This window comes from Trypanosoma cruzi, genomic scaffold, assembly GCF_000209065.1.
Source record: "Trypanosoma cruzi strain CL Brener 1047053517063 genomic scaffold, whole genome shotgun sequence".
In the NCBI taxonomy this organism is placed as follows: domain Eukaryota; phylum Euglenozoa; class Kinetoplastea; order Trypanosomatida; family Trypanosomatidae; genus Trypanosoma; species Trypanosoma cruzi.
In genome coordinates, this window is record NW_001849526.1 from 217,331 (window position 1) to 235,441 (window position 18,111).

At 52.6% G+C, this 18,111-nt stretch overlaps 4 protein-coding genes and 1 pseudogene across 4 annotated transcripts, besides 36 other annotated features; all 5 read left to right on the forward strand.

The window, feature by feature from the left end:
• Positions 1-16,398: part of a sequence feature (heterozygous, Esmeraldo-like haplotype) that runs on past the window's edge.
• Positions 191-210: a microsatellite.
• Positions 363-406: a microsatellite.
• Positions 463-489: a sequence feature (AT_rich).
• Positions 539-7,207, forward strand: Tc00.1047053511181.110 (hypothetical protein, conserved; the record flags this gene model as incomplete). Its single annotated transcript, XM_811274.1, has 1 exon — positions 539-7,207. The coding sequence occupies one exon, from the start codon at positions 539-541 to the stop codon at positions 7,205-7,207; it is 6,669 nt and encodes a 2,222-aa protein (XP_816367.1).
• Positions 6,505-6,534: a microsatellite.
• Positions 7,266-7,288: a microsatellite.
• Positions 7,319-7,355: a sequence feature (T-rich).
• On the forward strand, positions 7,635-8,771 carry Tc00.1047053511181.130 (uncharacterized protein; the record flags this gene model as incomplete). Its single annotated transcript, XM_811275.1, has 1 exon — positions 7,635-8,771. One exon carries the CDS (start codon positions 7,635-7,637, stop codon positions 8,769-8,771), a length of 1,137 nt encoding a protein of 378 aa, XP_816368.1.
• Positions 8,914-8,945: a microsatellite.
• Positions 9,028-9,049: a sequence feature (AT_rich).
• Positions 9,101-9,132: a microsatellite.
• Positions 9,245-11,548, forward strand: Tc00.1047053511181.140 (uncharacterized protein; the record flags this gene model as incomplete). Its single annotated transcript, XM_811276.1, has 1 exon — positions 9,245-11,548. One exon carries the CDS (start codon positions 9,245-9,247, stop codon positions 11,546-11,548), a length of 2,304 nt encoding a protein of 767 aa, XP_816369.1.
• Positions 11,588-11,623: a microsatellite.
• Positions 11,792-11,833: a sequence feature (AT_rich).
• Positions 11,921-12,025: a microsatellite.
• On the forward strand, positions 12,034-12,966 carry Tc00.1047053511181.150 (hypothetical protein, conserved; the record flags this gene model as incomplete). Its single annotated transcript, XM_811277.1, has 1 exon — positions 12,034-12,966. The coding sequence occupies one exon, from the start codon at positions 12,034-12,036 to the stop codon at positions 12,964-12,966; it is 933 nt and encodes a 310-aa protein (XP_816370.1).
• Positions 12,972-13,031: a microsatellite.
• Positions 13,101-13,155: a sequence feature (GA-rich).
• Positions 13,178-13,257: a sequence feature (A-rich).
• Positions 13,290-13,366: a microsatellite.
• Positions 13,483-13,524: a sequence feature (T-rich).
• Positions 13,525-13,554: a microsatellite.
• Positions 13,555-13,570: a sequence feature (T-rich).
• Positions 13,693-13,757: a sequence feature (A-rich).
• Positions 14,025-14,059: a microsatellite.
• Positions 14,124-14,143: a microsatellite.
• Positions 14,211-14,295: a sequence feature (CT-rich).
• Positions 14,315-14,349: a microsatellite.
• Positions 14,362-14,397: a microsatellite.
• Positions 14,571-14,597: a microsatellite.
• Positions 14,606-14,630: a microsatellite.
• Positions 14,882-14,932: a microsatellite.
• Positions 14,941-14,965: a microsatellite.
• Positions 15,206-15,225: a microsatellite.
• Positions 15,441-15,489: a sequence feature (T-rich).
• Tc00.1047053511181.160 lies at positions 15,549-17,423 on the forward strand (annotated as a pseudogene).
• Positions 16,399-17,339: a sequence feature (areas merged during assembly that could not be assigned to a particular haplotype. This can correspond to areas where the two haplotypes were merged or to regions with more than two copies in the genome that were merged during assembly.).
• Positions 17,340-18,111: a sequence feature (heterozygous, Esmeraldo-like haplotype).
• Positions 17,534-17,555: a sequence feature (AT_rich).
• Positions 17,739-17,794: a sequence feature (T-rich).

Below are 18,111 nucleotides of genomic sequence, written 5' to 3' on the forward strand. Positions count from 1 at the left end.
GAAGGAAAAGAAGGAAAGGTGAGTGTGTGTGTGTGTGGCGTACGCACTCTTGAAGTAATTTGCTGAGGAGGGGAGACGGGAGCGTTTTTATCGGCGTAGAAACAACAACAACAACAAAACAAAAGGTTCAACAGGAAGGGGGTTTATTCTTTTAAGAAAAAAAAAGAAAGAAAAAAGGAAAAAAGTACAAAACAACAACAACAACAACAAAAAGGCAAGTCGTGAAGGGGGCGGGAGAAGAAAGAAGCATCCGGGGGACATTTGACGGCACCGCCGACGCTTTCGCTGCTGCTGCTGGGGAAGGCTGAAGTGGACAGACCCACGAGGTTTATTGTTCGTTGGCAGTCATCTCCCTTTCTGCTTACATATATAGTTCTGTATATCTACATATACATATATATATATAGTGGGATATATTTATCGTGAAGTTACGAACGAAGAGAAGTGGTTGCGGGCAGAAGCAAATATATATATATATATAAAATAAAACAAACAAACAGACAACTACAAAACAACAACAGGGAATCCTCCAGTTGGAATGCAAAGGAAAATACGCCGTCCTGTTCGGAGACGCCGGCGTGTTGGCTTGTTGCTGCCAAAGCTTGCGCACCCCGTACAGGAGACGGAAACAGATGACGAGGATGGCAATGCGCCGTTGGGCACATCGTTCTCACCGTCGCTTCAGGCGCAACAATCCGTGAGGCTTGCCAGCACAAGTTTTAAATTTTCCCGTGCCGTATCACTGAGCCGCAGCAACACGAGCGCAACGGAGAATATTGAGGGTGAATTATGGTACGTGACATCAAACATGGGACCAGGGAAGCGCGCCACATTGGCGATGCAATGGGTGACGTGCGACGATCACAAACTGACGGTTTCAAGCGGCTGGAGCGAACGGGGTCGTATAATAGACATGATGCAATTTGATGGGATTCGTGTCATATTTAGTTTTTCCCACGTGCACGAGCACTTTGCCTCCTTGCGTCAGGCTCCAATAACGAGGATTGTGCGGCGGGACGATAACGGCAACTCCATTTATGTAAACGTCTGCAAAAAAGATAAAGAGGACAGTAGAAACGATTATCAGCCACCACGGAGAGCCATGCGAGAATTCCGCCTTTGTGAAGGGAAGCTAAGGCCACGGTACTACTACTTTGGCATTGAGTTCAGTGAACATCGGGATAACACCGGCGCACCCCGCAGACGGCAGCGACGACTTATTATTTTCGCAACGGACATAAAAAGTGACCAGCAGGCGTGGTTGAATTACTTCGCGTCGCTGGGGGATCTCAAGTGCCGTTCCATTTCAAAAACAAGCAATACCCACGGCTGTTTTTCCGTGCAGGACGAGTCGCATTCTCAGAGCTTGCCGGAGCCACAAAGTGTGGGGCGCCTGAACCTCGAGGAAAGGGACTGGGGCTCCTCTCGGTCATACGAGCCGCTCGAGTTTGCCGCCACGGGACGCCCCGGCAGTGAGTCTTCCCCTTTTCTGGTGGATTTTGATGAACTTTCGGAGTCCCACGCATCCGCTTTCCCTCGTTCCCGCCACAATGAACAGTTGAGGAATTATTTAATCGCTCAACTGACAGATGAGGAAACACGTTTGCGTAAGACACTCTTCGTGGAAGAGGACAGCGACAGACGACGGCTGTGTGCCGTTCGACAGGCGTTGTCTTTAGCATTTAGAGACAATAATTTATTCTCCGCATGGACATCCACGCGACTGGCCAAGACGGGTACAACCGATGATGCCACACTCGCAGCATGCGGCTTATTTTTTCCTCAGTGCGAAAAGGTCTCACCGGAAACAAGTCAGTGTGTGGAGTTTATAACTGACACTATCAAAATGCTACAAAGAACAATAACCGAGAAAAACAATCATATAAATGATATGAAAAAAATGCTGGAAGAGTTACGAAGGCAATTAACTGTTGACAACAACAAAATTCAAACGTTAGAAGAGAAACACCGTCCAAATGTATGCAACAAAGATGTAAATGGAAAAAAGGTAAACAAGGAAGCAACAACGCCTCCAAATAAGCCAGGGGGCCAAGAAGCAGACGACCGTGTGCGGCATCTTATTGGTACTGTGCAGGAACTAAAAGAGCGGCTTCGGGCGACCGAACTTGCCCGCACTGTATTGGAAAAACAGAACGAGCGCCGACGCCGTGAGCTGGAGGAGCAAATGGCGCAGCTGGGCACCGAGAGGGATGCGTTGGCGGAGCGTGTGCGTGAGCTAGACACGCGACTGGGCAGTGCGACCGTCTCTCTGCATGACGCGGAGCATGAGTGCGAATTGGTGGCCGGGCTGCTTGGAGTTCCGACGGTGGAGGCCGGCCGTGAGAGCGATGTATCCGTTGCGGGCCGCCTGCGGTGTGTCTCTGGCGCTGTGCGTGAGCTGGGGGAGCAGAACGAGCGCCGACGCCGTGAGCTGGAGGAGCAACTGGCGCAGCTGGGCACCGAGAGGGATGCGTTGGCGGAGCGTGTGCGTGAGCTAGACACGCGACTGGGCAGTGCGACCGTCTCTCTGCATGACGCGGAGCATGAGTGCGAATTGGTGGCCGGGCTGCTTGGAGTTCCGACGGTGGAGGCCGGCCGTGAGAGCGATGTATCCGTTGCGGGCCGCCTGCGGTGTGTCTCTGGCGCTGTGCGTGAGCTGGGGGAGCAGAACGAGCGCCGACGCCGTGAGCTGGAGGAGCAACTGGCGCAGCTGGGCACCGAGAGGGATGCGTTGGCGGAGCGTGTGCGTGAGCTAGACACGCGACTGGACAGTGCGACCGTCTCTCTGCATGACGCGGAGCATGAGTGCGAATTGGTGGCCGGGCTGCTTGGAGTTCCGACGGTGGAGGCCGGCCGTGAGAGCGATGTATCCGTTGCGGGCCGCCTGCGGTGTGTCTCTGGCGCTGTGCGTGAGCTGGGGGAGCAGAACGAGCGCCGACGCCGTGAGCTGGAGGAGCAACTGGCGCAGCTGGGCACCGAGAGGGATGCGTTGGCGGAGCGTGTGCGTGAGCTAGACACGCGACTGGACAGTGCGACCGTCTCTCTGCATGACGCGGAGCATGAGTGCGAATTGGTGGCCGGGCTGCTTGGAGTTCCGACGGTGGAGGCCGGCCGTGAGAGCGATGTATCCGTTGCGGGCCGCCTGCGGTGCGTCTCTGGCGCTGTGCGTGAGCTGGGGGAGCAGAACGAGCATCAACGCCTTGAGTTGGCTGAAGCGGAGTCCCGTCGTGTGCTTGAGCTGGAGTTTGTTCGTATCCTTTCTTCGCTCTTTGTTGATGAACGTAATGCATTGCGTAGTGAGTGTTTTAAACTGTGTGCCGAGTTGGAAGAGTGGAAACGTTCGTTTTCGAAGATTTCTGTTTCCGTTAACGATGCTGTGGAGAGGTTGGGTTGTGCTCTGCATGGTGTATCGAGTAATAGCGGTGGAGATGTTTGCGTGTGTAAAGGTGTTGACGTTATTTCCTCTTCTAGTCTTGTGGATCCTGCTGCTGTTGGAGCGGTGGCAGTGAAGTTGGAGCGGCTGGCGTCTGTGTGGCACACGGTCGGCCAGGGTCAGCATCTGGCGTGTGCGCGTTATTATGAGGTGGCTTGTGAGTTGCTTCGAGATGTTTTTCAAGCGTTGGGCTTAATGGCGCCTTCTTCTTCGTTCCATGCGCCGTTTGGCGCGAGGGAGGAGGTTCTGCAGGAGTTACTGACGTGGACGAGTACCCCGCAGGACTGCACGAATGTCGATGGGAATGGAAGGTTGTTGCTGGCGCGCTATGAAGAGACAATGGCAGCGGGAATACGTGCTGTGGAGACCGACGTGCTGCAGCGTGTGCGGCTTGCCGCGGATCGTATTTTGAGGGTACGTCTTGCCTACGAAGCCGTTGGGAATGCGTTGGGGGATGGAACTGTGCAAGTGGCTGCAGGCACGAGTGACGGCGAGGACGACAGCGTCGTTGCGAAGATACGCGAACTGCATGTGTGCCTGAGGGACTCGCTGGAGTCGCTTGTGACATTTCTCGGAGATGACACGGGAGGTGCGACGCGGCGGCTCCACGACGGTGTTTCGTTTGAAGCGATGGTCAAGGAACTGATGAAAGAATGTCGCAGTGCCTCGGCGGCATTTGTGGACATCACGTCACTAGTGCGGGATGGAGTGGAGGAGAAGGAAGAAGTCCCGGGCAGCGAAGCCACCACCATCACCACCACAAACAAAAACAACAACCCTAAACCTCTTGTTTGTTGCTATGAGGACCTTGTGGTATCAGTGCGGCGCTCGTTGACGCGGGCCCGCGGTGAGCGGGAGAAATACAAGCGTCTTTGCGAGGAAATACGTCGTGTACTCGCCATGACAACAGGTACGGTGAGCGTTGCGACGCAGTCTTCGCTCCTTGGAGCTTGCCTGCCACATGCTGACGTTACCACGGATAATATCAGCTCTTTTGCGGATGCGCTTGCCAGTCAGAAGACGAAACCGTTGTTTTCTAAAGAGGAGTTGGTTGGTTCGGGAGATTCAGATTCGTGCCAGTCGCCGTTGGGGTCGCGGCATTCCTTTGAGATTGTGCACCAGGTGCGAAGCCACATCGCCTCGAAGGTGGCGGAGGTACAGGAGTTGCGCACAGCCGTCACGACGAGTGTGGAGAAGCTTGGCGGTACTGTGACTTCCCCAAGCGTCGCATCACACGTTATTGCCAACACGTTGCTGGATGTTGTGCGGGAGACAAGCGCATCCATTGCGGACGTGCAAGCCCTTATCGATCCCGATGCCGCCGCGGTGCGCTCGGGCCCTCCGCGGCTACGCGACCTCGTCAGCTGCCTCCAGGTGAAGGTGGGCGAGTGGGAGGCGAGTATGCGGGAGGCGCGGGAACTCGTGAATTCCGTCATGAACGTGAATGACCCGAACTATTCTCTCGCCGCATCGCCCGGTCGCTCACTCACGCGTAAATCGAAACCGAAGCCGGTGGTGGCGGGCAGAGGTGACGAGTCGCTCTCGCTTAACCGCACGTTCCCGGTGTCGTCTGAAAGTGTTTCTATCGGACAACTCCCGGACGGGCGCAGTGTTGCCGATGCGTCCCCGCGGAAGAACCGTGCGTTCACCCCTTTTTCCAGCGAGGCGGAGGGTGGCGGGGTGAGCGGCAAGTTTGTGCAGGACGCCGTTCTGGAAATACGCGCCAAACTCATCGGGATCCGACAGCTGACAAACGCATGCGCCACCGCCGTGTGTCTTATGGGCGGCGAGGAGGGGGTAGAGAGGCAGGCGCTCGATGTGCTGCCAGTGCAACTTTTGCAGCGGGCACAGGAGGTGAACGAGGTGATTCAGTTGACGCAGGACGCCGTCTCTCTTCTTGACGGCACGGAGGAGGAAGTGGGGGGGACGGCTGGCGGTGATGCCGCCAGTTCCTGTCCATCCATCCGTACACGTGTGCGGCGTCTCGTTGAGGGCATGAAGGCACTTAAGGACGAGAATGAATCGCTGCGGCTGCAGGAAATCGCCTCCCTGAAACAAAAGGCATTTCTTCTGCAGGACTTTGAAGCGATGCGGGATAAATTCGCAAGTCAAGAAAAGCGGCTCGGCGAGGAGTATCAAAAACTGTTAGGGGAATGCAATGAACTTCGCGGGACGATTGACCGTCGCATGCAAGAAATCCAGGAGCGGGACGACACACTTGCGATGCAAGAGAGGCGGAATACCGAACTTGAGGAGGAGCGTGAGAGGCTCCATGCCGAGTGCGATCAGCTTCGGCGGCAGATAACGACATTACGTGTCACGCGGGACGATTTGCAAGTGTTGGAGGCGGGTCCGAAAGAGGCAGCCGTCATTCTGCGAAGAGCGTCAGCTTTTTTGTACGGACGGCTCCAAAACGCCATAAATCAAATATCAGCGGTTTCCTCTTCTTCCTCTTTCACCTCCACCTTGTGGACAGCGGCAGAGGAAAAAGTCACTGAGAAGCATCTACAAGAAGATAAACCAGAGGGCATCGTAAAAGCACTTGATGTCAATGATGCGTCTGTTTCTGCAGCGCAGTTGATGGCAGAGAGCGGCCGCGAACTGCGTCGCTGCGGGCAGGCCATTCAGCAGATCGAGCTTCATTTAAGAACTGAGACGCAGCTGCGTCATTGGGTGCGGTGGGTTTGTGTGCGGACAAAGGACGAATTGGTTAGTGAGGAGGCAGCTGTGCGCACACTCCTGCGTGAGGCCTGTCGTAATGGAGCCGTGCTGCTGAGCGAAAAAATGCGGGTGTTGAAGGAGCGGGATGACATGCGGTGCCTCCTGCAGCAGCGCCTTGAAGAGGTGTTGAGCAAACACGATGAGGAACGCGCGGCGTGGAAGCGACGTCTGCAGGATTTAAACGAGACACAACAGTTGCCCTTTTGCTCAAGTTCTGCGGCGAGTAATGTGGCAACAGTGAGGGAAGGTGCCTGTGAACTGCAGCGGGAGGGCCCGAGAGCCCACAGTCGTCTCGAACAGTGGATAATTGAGAACACGACGGCGCCGTTGCCCAACGCGTCCCTGCAACGAGCAGCAGCAGCAGCAGCGGCAGCGGCGGCGGTGGTGGTGGAGAAGACGACGGAGTTGTGCGGTGCCCCACGGGAGTGCGTACCGGCCGCCCTCGAGTTTCTGCCGGCCGTTGGCGGCGACGGGGCGACTGGCGAATGGCGACCGGAGGAACCGCTGTCCGACGACGTGAAGTGTGTGCAAAAACTCGCAGAGGATCTTTCACGATGCCGAGTGCTTCTGCAGGAACAGTTATTAATGATGGGCGAAGACAACGACGATGATGTCTCGCGATCTGAAGAGCGACGGGATGACGGGGCGGATCAGAGAGCGTCCCTCTCCAGACTTATGGAGCGACACAAGAGTTCTCTGAAGAGGCTTGTCTCTGAGCGTGCGGCGCTGCACGTTGCGTGGCAGGCGGCACAAAGTGAAGTTTTGAGGCTTCACCGCGAACTGCATGAGGGCGAAGAGAGATATACGCGCGACACGGAGGAGGCGGGACGCCGCATCGGCGATCTCCGCGCCATTGTGCAGCAGAAACTGGTCGCGGATGCGAAGACGGAGCGGGAAATGGAGGAGATCCAGTCGGTGATGGACCAGCACCTCGCTGTTCTTTACAGTTACGCCAAAGAAGAGGAGGCAGTGACACGTCACCTGCATGAGTTATGCCGGTTAATGCGATCCAAGACGAACGTCCAAAAACAACACACCCGACTGCATTTTTAGTAGAACTTTTGGCCGGTGGTGGTGTTGGTGGCTGAAGTGTTTATGACAGTCTTTAATTTTATTATTATTATTATTATTATTTATTGCTTTTACTGTAGCTTTTCTTGTAGCTTATTTTATTTTATTTTATTTATTTATTTATTTTATTGGAAAGTTAAATGCTGTACAGAATGTGGAATTGTATTTGGCACACGAGACATGTGCACAACCGCCAGCACGTTGAGTGCCTGCTCTTTCTCTTTGCCTGTATCCTCCATGTTCTGTTTTCTTTCTCTCTTCCTTGCAAACATTACCACCACCACTGCCACAACAGCAGCCAACGGGGAGGGGAGGCGGGGAAGGTGCAAGAAGGCAGCGCCAAGACACCCATTGGAGGCAACGTAAAAGGGGTGGCTCACGTTGCACCCACCATCTCCGCGCGGGGAAAATGTCAAATGTTGCGCCCGGGAGTAGAGAAAGCGCCCCCACACCAGCCATGACCATGACGGCTGCTGGCACATTAGCACACCACCGAATTTGGTGGCCGCGGGTCATTCGTGTGGGGTCGTTTGCTTTTATTTTATTGGCGTTTGTCATGTTTGTTTTGGGGATGAGTGGAAAGAGTCATATAATTGTGCGGGTGAAGGGTTGGGACGAAGTTTTTGCAGTGGTTGGGACCTGTTGTTTCTTCCACCCCGCCACCGTCGTGTATCAATGGACCTCTCGCATGCCGTGCATGGCGCGTCTGCAAGAGTCAAGGATAATTTTCCACGCGTTACAGTTTCTCTTGTCGTTGGCATACTTGGCGCAGCAGACGGTCTTAATGGCGTATCTTGTTCTGTATTTTGGTCCCTTCTGCTTGTTGTTTCTGATTTCTGACATCGCCGTCGCTGCAATGATGGCAATGACGATGCTACTGCAATCATTACCCGTGCCAATTGCGCGACACTGGCCGGCATTCTACGTCCTGGGTCAGGCAGGGAAGCTGGTGGTGTTATGGTCCGCGCTGGGGGAGCCGATGGTGGCTGCACCACGAATGGGGGTCAATGGCCTCCTGGGAACGTTGATGCTCACTATACCCGTGGTACAATTCCCGGTGCTTATTTCACGAATTCGTGTAGGGATGTCGTTGACGAAGGCGTATACTACAAACATGGCAGCTGTTTTTGCTCACGTGCTGCATTTCATGGATGTGCTTGAGCTTTACTTCACTGGAGTGGAGGTGCGACAGTTCTCAGGCAATGTAAAGCTGCTTGTGCTCTTTTTTGCCGTCATGGGTCATATCACATGCAACCTGTATTACGCCTCACTGTTCTTTAAAGACGAGGAAACCGTGCGGTTCCTACGCCGCTTTGAGGAGCCAAGGGGGGACGACGCCGATTTGATCGCCCGTACGGAGCAGGCCAGAGACGACGAATTGTTCCACTACTTTCTTTGGACATTCTTTTTTATCGACCTCCTGTACGCCGTGATGCGGTTGGTGCTATTTGTTGTCAACGGGACAGATGTGTCCGTCTTTTTGGGGAAGAATTTCATGATGATTGTTGGTGTCGTTATGCTGTTGGTGCGGGCTAGCAGGCCGTAGGATGATGACGCCCTCTCCCCTTTTTTTGTTTCCCCTCCTTTCCAATCAGTGGAGACGTGGGGCGGGCTCTCATCTTTTTTCTGTCTTTTTTTTTTTTTTTTGTGTGTGTGTGTTTGTGTTTTCCTTCCACTACTTCCACCCATTTTTTATTTTTTTTTTTTATATTTTTTTTTTCCCTACACCTTAGCCAATACCGTCAGCTGCCGTCGAATTTTCCACCCTCCCTCTTCCCCTTGTGGGCTACGCATCCAATGCCTTTTTTTATTTTTATTTTTTTACCTTTCTTTATCTGCGGTTTATTGTCATTGTTATTGGATGAACAATGTGGGTTCTTTTTTTCTTTTTTTCTTTTTTTTTTTTTCTCTCTGCTTCCTTTTTGCGCTCTCAAAACGAAAAATTAAAGGAAAAGCACACAGAAAAAAGGCAGATATTTGCGCGTGTTTGTTTGTTTGAGTGCCCTAACTGCTGCTGGAATGTCCTCCTACCGGGATCGACTGGTGGCTTTCTACGAGAAGTATGCACCCCGCAAGGTGGGGCAGGTGGACGCACAGCTGGAGAAGTACGCCGGACGTGAGGAGGACTTTTTTGCTGCGCTTGTGCAGAAGTACGGTCCCGAGCCGGGGAATGCTGCCGGTACACCTGCAGCCAGCAGAGGTGCCAGCCCCGCTTTCAGTGAATCCGCCACACCCACCACAATGGACAGAATGTCTTCCTACCGGGACCGACTGGTGGCTTTCTACGAGAAGTATGCACCCCGCAAGGTGGGGCAGGTGGATGCACAGCTGGAGAAGTACGCCGGACGTGAGGAGGACTTTTTTGCTGCGCTTGTGCAGAAGTACGGTCCCGAGCCGGGGAATGCTGCCGGTACGCCTGCAGCCAGCAGAGGTGCCAGCCCCGCTTTCAGTGAATCCGCCACACCCACCACAATGGACAGAATGTCTTCCTACCGGGACCGACTGGTGGCTTTCTACGAGAAGTATGCACCCCGCAAGGTGGGGCAGGTGGATGCACAGCTGGAGAAGTACGCCGGACGTGAGGAGGACTTTTTTGCTGCGCTTGTGCAGAAGTACGGTCCCGAGCCGGGGAATGCTGCCGGTACGCCTGCAGCCAGCAGAGGTGCCAGCCCCGCTTTCAGTGAATCCGCCACACCCACCACAATGGACAGAATGTCTTCCTACCGGGACCGACTGGTGGCTTTCTACGAGAAGTATGCACCCCGCAAGGTGGGGCAGGTGGATGCACAGCTGGAGAAGTACGCCGGACGTGAGGAGGACTTTTTTGCTGCGCTTGTGCAGAAGTACGGTCCCGAGCCGGGGAATGCTGCCGGTACGCCTGCAGCCAGCAGAGGTGCCAGCCCCGCTGTAAGTGAACTCGCCACTCCTGCTGTGGCCGGTGCTGCAGAGATGAATTCGTTTGCGGATCATCATCAGCCAACTTCTTCTGAGACCATTAAAAACACCGTGGCTCAGAAGGTGGACGCCAATGCCAGAAATATCGCTGACGAAGACCGACGGGAGCGTTTGCGAGCCCTTGCCGCTCAACTGGGTGTTGCAGTTAAAAGCGACGATCCGCTTCAGGTTCTTTCTGCTCTTGTGGACGCGAGAAGAGACCGGAATTTTGGGACGACGTCTCCGGTACGGGACGCTGATGCGCGGGTGTGTCAGGTGTTGAATGAGTCTATGTATGCACCATCCACATCACGACTCACGGCAAGTGTGAAAGCCATGATGATGATGGATTCACGTTCCCCGACGGATCTATCGGTAATGCTTGCCGCTGTAAACGAGGAGGAGGCAGAGTCTCGCACGACGCTGGAACTTCTGGCGGCAGATGACTTTGACATTCTTCTGGCGGCGCGGCGGCGAGCATTGAGAAGTGTGGGGCGTGACGGTGCTCTGTCATCTCTCCGCGCTTCTGCAGAAGCGGCGTTGCTGCAACGGGTATGGCGGGGGTGGCATGACACCGCCGCCGACTACGTTAAGCAGGCGATGCACGGCCGGCATCATCAAAGGACGCGGTATCAGAAGATGCTTTTCAGCAAGTCGGTCGCCATGTATTATGATCGAATCGCACGCTCCCAGCGCCAGCAGGAGCGACGGAGACGACAAGTGGACGCCGCGAATGCCCAGGCCAACGCGATGCGACGGCGCCGATTGCGGGAAACCATCGCGGAACACGGCAACCTCGTGAATCGAAATATTCGCGCCGTGCTGTTGCGACAGTCACCGGGGGCCCACAACAGCCGCGACACGCCGGAAACACCGGAGCAGAGCCCTGACGCGGTGTTTACGCATGGCAAGGCGGAGCCGCAAAGGACCCACTCGCAGCGCCTCGCTCAGTCACCCTATTGGCATGGCGACTCGGCCAATCATCACGGCAGCGGTGATCGAAGAAACAACCGCAGCTTGTCCTTTTACAGTTACGGCAGTCGCAGCGCGCGCTTACTTGCAATTGAGAGAGACTTTGACCGTCTACCGTCAGATGCACGTGCCCGCGTCGTGCGGCGGCTACAGAAGTGGGATATTCTGCCCAAATCGCCCACACAGCACTTTTCAAGGGGTTTCCCTCATCTCCAGAGCATGCGGGAGCGCGGGGAGCAGCTGGCACGGCGGCTGGACACACTTGATGCGTTTGCCGCGGTGGCAGATGAGGAGGACACGCCCCCACAGTGGTGGAAGAGCGAGACAGAGTTGAGGCAGTACTTGGCTCGCGTTCTCATTGACGCGTTTGACGCAGAGGAACGAGAGATGCTTGGGCTGCCGTATGAGGTATTATGAGGATTACTAGTAACGTTTTAGCAAGCCATTTATTTTTAATTTTTTGTTTCCTTTTTTTTTTTTTTTTTTTTCTTTACCTCTTATCGGTTTCTGCTTTGCCAGCTGTACGAGTGAAAAACAATTTTACAAAAAAAAAAAATTAGGTGTGTGGATGCATGCATGCATGTGTGGGCGTGGCTGTGGCTTTGGCTTTGGCTTTGGCTTTGGCTTTGTGTGTGTGTGGGATGCAGCAGTCGACTGCCGTATTAAAAGTAAAATAAATAAATAAAATATTTCTTTTTTTTTCTTTTTTCATGACAACCAACCATCTATCTACATCTACACATGTATGTATACATCTGTGTCTCCGTGTCAGTGAATTGCGCATCGGAGAAACAAACAAACAAAAAAAAAAAAAAAGGAAGAATAAAAGGAAAGCGTGAGCAAAAAATACCCCCAAAACAAACAATCAAACAAACCCAACCAAAAAAAAAAATATATCAAAAATGATGGTCCACGCAGAAACCGTAGAGAAGGCACCGGCGAAGACGCTCCATAAAGTGCGACATTTCACGCCAAGTGTTGTGATGGCCGATGTTGCGACGGCCTTGGTTGTTGGTGCCGCCGCCGCCGTTCCCATTTCCATTGTTGACTACAGTATTATGGCGCGGGTGGCAGGTGTCACAGACAGTAGCCTCCGCGAACTCTGGCGGGGCACGAAGACATTATTCTTACGCCCTCATCGTTTCTTTTTGCCATGTGCAGAGAATAAGTGCAGCCTGGTATTTGCTGTGTGTTTTGTGGTCTACACCAGCACATACATTGGCTCTAACACAATGAAGAGTTACTGTGAGGCCAAAGGCTGCACCCCGGAGTCTGCCAACTTTGCCGCTGGTATCATGAGTGGTGTGGCTAACACCATCACAACTGTATGGAAGGATGGTATTATTCTTCGCTCCCTACCACCTGTGAATGCGGAAATGTTAGCCAACTCAAAGAAACCCGTGCCGTGGTTAACCCGTGGGCTGTTTTGTACCCGTGACACACTCACTTGCCTTGCCGCCTTTACTATCGCCCCAATGGTGGCAAATTGGCTCTCGCGGCGTTGCTGGAACCCGGCTGAAAACGCAAAGAAGAAGTTGCCTGAGCCGGTGGAGGGAAAAGTGAAGATTCCACTGCCTACAGCAGACATGGCGCAGCTGCTCACTCCCGCAGCCTTGCAGTTTGCAACGACGCTGTTGCACATTACTGCCATCCGCTATCATCAGACGTACCCGAAATTTAGCATGGGAGATCTGCAGTCCAGTCTGCGGGACACTTACTTATCCTCCACGATGTTGCGTGTCGTCCGCATCCTGCCTTCATTTGGAGTCGGTGCGATTCTTAACCGCGAACTCCGCTCGGATCTACTCGACCGTGCGGAAGGCCCTACCGCATGATCATCATAAATATATATATATACATGCATGCATGCATCTATATATATATAGATATATACAAATATTTTCATGTATAAATAAATAATTGTGTTTTATAAAAAAAAGCAAAAAAAGGAAAGGAAGGGTGAAGGGGGAGAGAGAGAGAAAGAAAATAATAATAATAATAATAAAGAAAGAAAGAAAGAAAGAGGTGCAAATTCGAAACGTAGACAAAACAAAACAAAACAAAAAAAACAAAAAAATGAAACAACCGGAAAAAAAAAAAAAGGAAATAAAAAAGACAAAAAAGAAGGAGGAATACAGTCACGAATACATTCCACTGCATGTATGTCTATATACAATATATATATATATATATATATATATATATATATATATATATATATATCTGTGTATGTATGGGCGGGGGGAAGACGCATGACATGACATGACAAGACAATGACAGTAGCGGCAGCGGCTACAGCGCCCAATGGAAACAAGAAACAAAAAAAGGGAAGCGAAAAATTTTTGTGGTCCTTTTTTTTTTTTTTTTTTTTTTAATTTTATTTACTTTTGATGGTGTGTGTGTGTGTGCGTGTGTGCGTGTGTTTTTTTTTTTTTTTTTAATTCTTCTGTTGGTGATGATGATTTGTTGTAATGTAATGTAATGTGGGCGGCGATGGATACGCGGGCGGCTTTTTAGTGGACTGCGCGGAATGCACCTCCCCTCCCCTTCTCTTTCCGCACACAAAAATAAAAATAATAAAAATAATAAAAGGGGGGGAAAAAAAACGAGGAAAAACAAAAATAAATGACTGAAAGGGACGAGAAGGAGGAAGTGAGGAAGAAGTGAGAAAAGGGGGACAACAACAACAACACGAAGAAGTAACAAGACATATAAATATATTTTTTTCTTTCTATTTTTTTTCTTTTGTGTGATTGTTTCTCTGTGTGCATGGCCACGTGTTTGCATGGACTTCTGTGCGTGTGTTCCTCTCCTTCGCATTTGTTGGGTCCTTTTATATTTTCCCTTCCCCTTTCCACCGCTCACGGTTGTGTCACCAATTGCACTGCGAGCGGTGTGTGTGTGTGTGTGTGTGTGTGTGTGTGTGTGCTGTGGAGGAGTAAACCAAACGACACGCCTTTGTTTATCTGAATGCACAGACAGACAGACAGACATATATATATATATATATATGTGAGGAGGGGGCGGCGGAGGGGCTTGCAGGCGGCAGCAAGACGAGGGTGGAGGGGATCTTTTTACGTCTTCTTTTCTTTTTTTTTTCCTCCCCCTCCTTTTTCTTCTTTACCTTCTCTCTTAAATCCTTTTTTTCTCTTTCTTTTTTTGTTACCCCCTCCCGCACAAACCGAGAGAGGGAGAGAAAGAGAGAGAGAGTGAGAAAGCAAACAGTTTTATTTACTTTTATATTTTATTTTTTTATTTTTATTTTTGTGTGATGTGTTGTTGCTTCTTTTCCCCCTTCCTCACGGTGGATTTGTGGGTTGAGGTGCGGCGGCAACGTGTTGCGTTCTTGCACAGACGTAAACTCCTCCCGATCCGACCCGTCGCGGTCGCTGCTCTCGCAGGGAGGGAGGGGGAGGGGGCTTCTGCGTGCGTGGGGTTGTTTTTTTTTTTTTTTTCCTTTTCTTTTCTCCCGCACCTGCCTGCCTGCCTGCATGCCTGCACAGCAGCGACGACGACGACGACGGCTGGGGGAAGAAGGAGAAGATGAGGGCAAATCAACAAACGAAGAAGAGAATTCGGCGGGTGAATCAAAACAGAATGAACCGATGTACAGAGGCGTTCAGGATCTGTAGAGGGTGTGTGTGGGTGTAGGGGTTGGTTGGCGCTGCAGGCACCCGCGGCGTGGGGGACAGAAGGAGAGTGAGAAAAAAGAAGGAGGCATGACACGATGCAAAGCGAAAAGTAGGGGGAAAATAAATAAATAAATAAATAAATACTAATAAATAAATATTAATAAAGAAACACGCCAATTTCCTTTTTTTTTTTTTTTTTTTTACGTTTCCCTCCCTGTGCTGCCCTTTCGTACGGGTAGAGGCGCCTTCAGTGTACTTTTATTGAGCACACGGAGAATACCAACGAGGAAACGACAAGTAAACACACGATGTAATAACGCTTACTGTAATCAGCAATAAAACATTTGGTCAACCACGAGAGGGGGATGGGGGGAATGGAGGAGAGGGGTACAAGTAAACATCCTTCACCACTGCACAGGCTATGACGTCCTTCAGAGCTGCGATATATATATATATATATATCTTGACGGCCTCGTGTTTGGAAGAATCGTCAATTCTAATCGGTTTTTTTTTTTTTTTTCCTGTTTCCCCTCCATCATACCCTGTGCCGAGGCCAACGGGACCTCCTGGTTGCTATCGTTGCACTGGTCAAACAACCAGCAGCCACCCTCAGCCGTGCACGCACATGCACACAGCTGTGACAGGAAACACAGGCCCGCTGCTTCCTATTCCATTTATTAGTTTTATTTTCATTTTTGCTTCACTTCTTTTTTTATTTTTATTTTTCTCCCACTGGGCAGAGGAGTGCACCTTTTTTCCTTTTCTGCTTCAATTCTGCGGAGGGGATGCCACCGACTGCGGACGGCCGGGCGTACCCATTGGGGGATGTGCCGCTTCGTGCGGTCTTGCGCCGCTCATTGGAGGAACCACCGGGCTCGCCGCTCACGGCGTGTGGGGCGGGTGTCGTGCAGACGTCACCGACCCTGTCGTGGGTGTCCGCCGAGTCGCTCGACAGCATCATCTCGCTGGCGAACCGGACGGAGGAGCAGCTGGAGCTGGACGGACTGATCTACCGCCTGTGCCACTCCCTGTACTGCGTGGCGAAGAGCAAGTCCGCGCGGATGCACCGGCGCCCCGCGAACGATGGGTACGCGTCGGTTGGTGATAATGCGAGCCGGTTTCACAACATGCGTGGGCACGAGGACTGGTGCCCGCTGCGCCACCTCTTTGACCCGTCAAGCTACTACCACTCGGTGGGGAAGTCGTTCAATCCGCATGTTGGGTGCAGATGTCTCGAGGAATCGCATGGGCCGCTCGACGGCCCCGCAGGTGTGTCGCAGTGGCTGGCGGATGAGCTGGATGTGACGCGACTCTCTGGCGGGAATAGTAACCACGTGTACCGTCTTGGCCACGCCTCGTACCCCGGGAAGGCCGTTCTGCTGCGTGTGTACGGTGACAGGGGCGGTGAGGCGATTGACCGTGCGCGGGACATAAAGGCGATGCGGCTGATGAGCGATGCCGAGATGAGTCCAGCTGTGCTGCACAGCTTCCACTGGGGCCGCGTGGAGGAGTTCATGGACGGTGTGTACACGTGCACGACGGATATGCTGCTGGCGTCGCCATCACTGCTGGGCGACATATATGAGGGACTGTGCCGCATGCATCAGCTGGATGCGACCCCGTTTCTGCCGGAGAACGTGAAGGGCGCCAAGTTTGTGGGCCGAGTAGTGACCCCGTCGATGAGCGTGGACGAACTGGCCTCGTTGATGGAGGGAGCTGCCGGCTACTACGGCAACCTGGTGCGTGAGAAGGCCCTGGAGAGCGTGTGCCCAACGTCGTTTGAGCGTGCGAGTTTCCGCCTGCTTCGACTGCTGTCATCGCACGTGGTGGAGCCGCACCGTCGGTCGCTGGTGGACTGGCTGGCGGGGGAGATCATGTTTTTGCGCGGCGAGCTGCTGCTGCGTGGCGTCCCTGTTGTTTTCTCGCACAACGATCTGAATCCCGGGAACATCCTGCTGTCGAGGCGGCAGGTGCCGGTGGCGTTCCGCAGGAGCGACTCTTTGACGAGCCTTGACGACGCGGAGAGCACGGCGGAGTCGACGCGCCCCATGTGGTGCGGCGGTGTGGGGGCAAAAATCTAGTGGAGCGTCGCGGGTACCTTTTCATTGACTTTGAGTACACGGATGCGAACTACCGCTGCTTTGACCTTGGCAACACGCTGTGCGAGCTGGACTACGACTACACGCGGGGCACGGAGGCGGGTGGTCGCGGGTTCATCAAGTTTCTGAGCGTGTTCCCGCCCGCGGCGAAGGCGGATGCGTGGCGCGGGCTTGGGGAGGAGTACCCGCGGCTGCCGGAGCTGATCGTTGACGCCTGGCGGCGGGGTGACGTTGACGGGGAGGCGGGGGACGTTGGCACTGCCGCGTTGCAGGCTGTGCGGAGGTACTTTGCGACGAGCAGCGGGGCGCCGGTGAGTGAGGTCTCGGTAAGCGAGGCGCATTTGGTGGAGCTGCTGCTCGGCATGCTGGCGTCGCACCTCCACTGGACGCTGTGGGCAATCGTGATGGGCTGCGCGCCCGACGAGTGTGCCGACTGCGCAGTGGACACGGAGGCATTTGCTCTTGGGGGCAGCGGTCTGGACTACGTGCGCTACGGTGAGTGCCGGCTGCGGGAGTACATGGCACTTCGCCAGTGGCTTGTGAGCAACGCATTTATTTAGGTGGCTCTGTGTGTTTTGTTTAGGAGAATTGGTTACATTGGCGGTATAATGTCGTGTGCATTTGAGGGGTCAACGGAGTGAACTCATTTCTGCTGTTTTTGATCTTCAAAGTTTTTTTTTTTTTTTTTATTTTCTGCTTTTAATAGAAAACGAAATTTATCTTGCGGTGCTGTGTAAGAAATGGTTTTATTCATATTGCTGTGTTGTTACCATTATTGATTTTACTACATTTTCATAATGTTGTATGCGTCACGTGAATCAATTTACATGTATGTATAAATACATACGTACATACCGTATGCTGTTATTATTGCTATTTTTTTTTTTTTTATTATTTATTCCTGTTGTACGTTTTTTTTTTTTTTCTTTTTTCTATCTGTATCTATGTCCCTACTCGTATATAAAATTGTATACATGTATAGATATGTGTCTTTATTGGCGGTTGTGGGTGGTATTGTGTTGTGATTGTGGAGGCTTCCCTTTTTTTTTTGTTCTTGTTGTTGATAGAGGAAGAGGAAGGGAGGAAGGGAGGCGGAGGGCCATGGAGGCTGGCAAGAACCCGTACAATGGACGGGTGTTGAGTCCCCGCTACTACACGTTGTTGCGTGGACGCGAGAAGTTGCCGGTGTTTGCTGCAAAGGATAAAATTTCACGACTTGTGGCGCGTTACCAGACACTTCTTCTGGCGG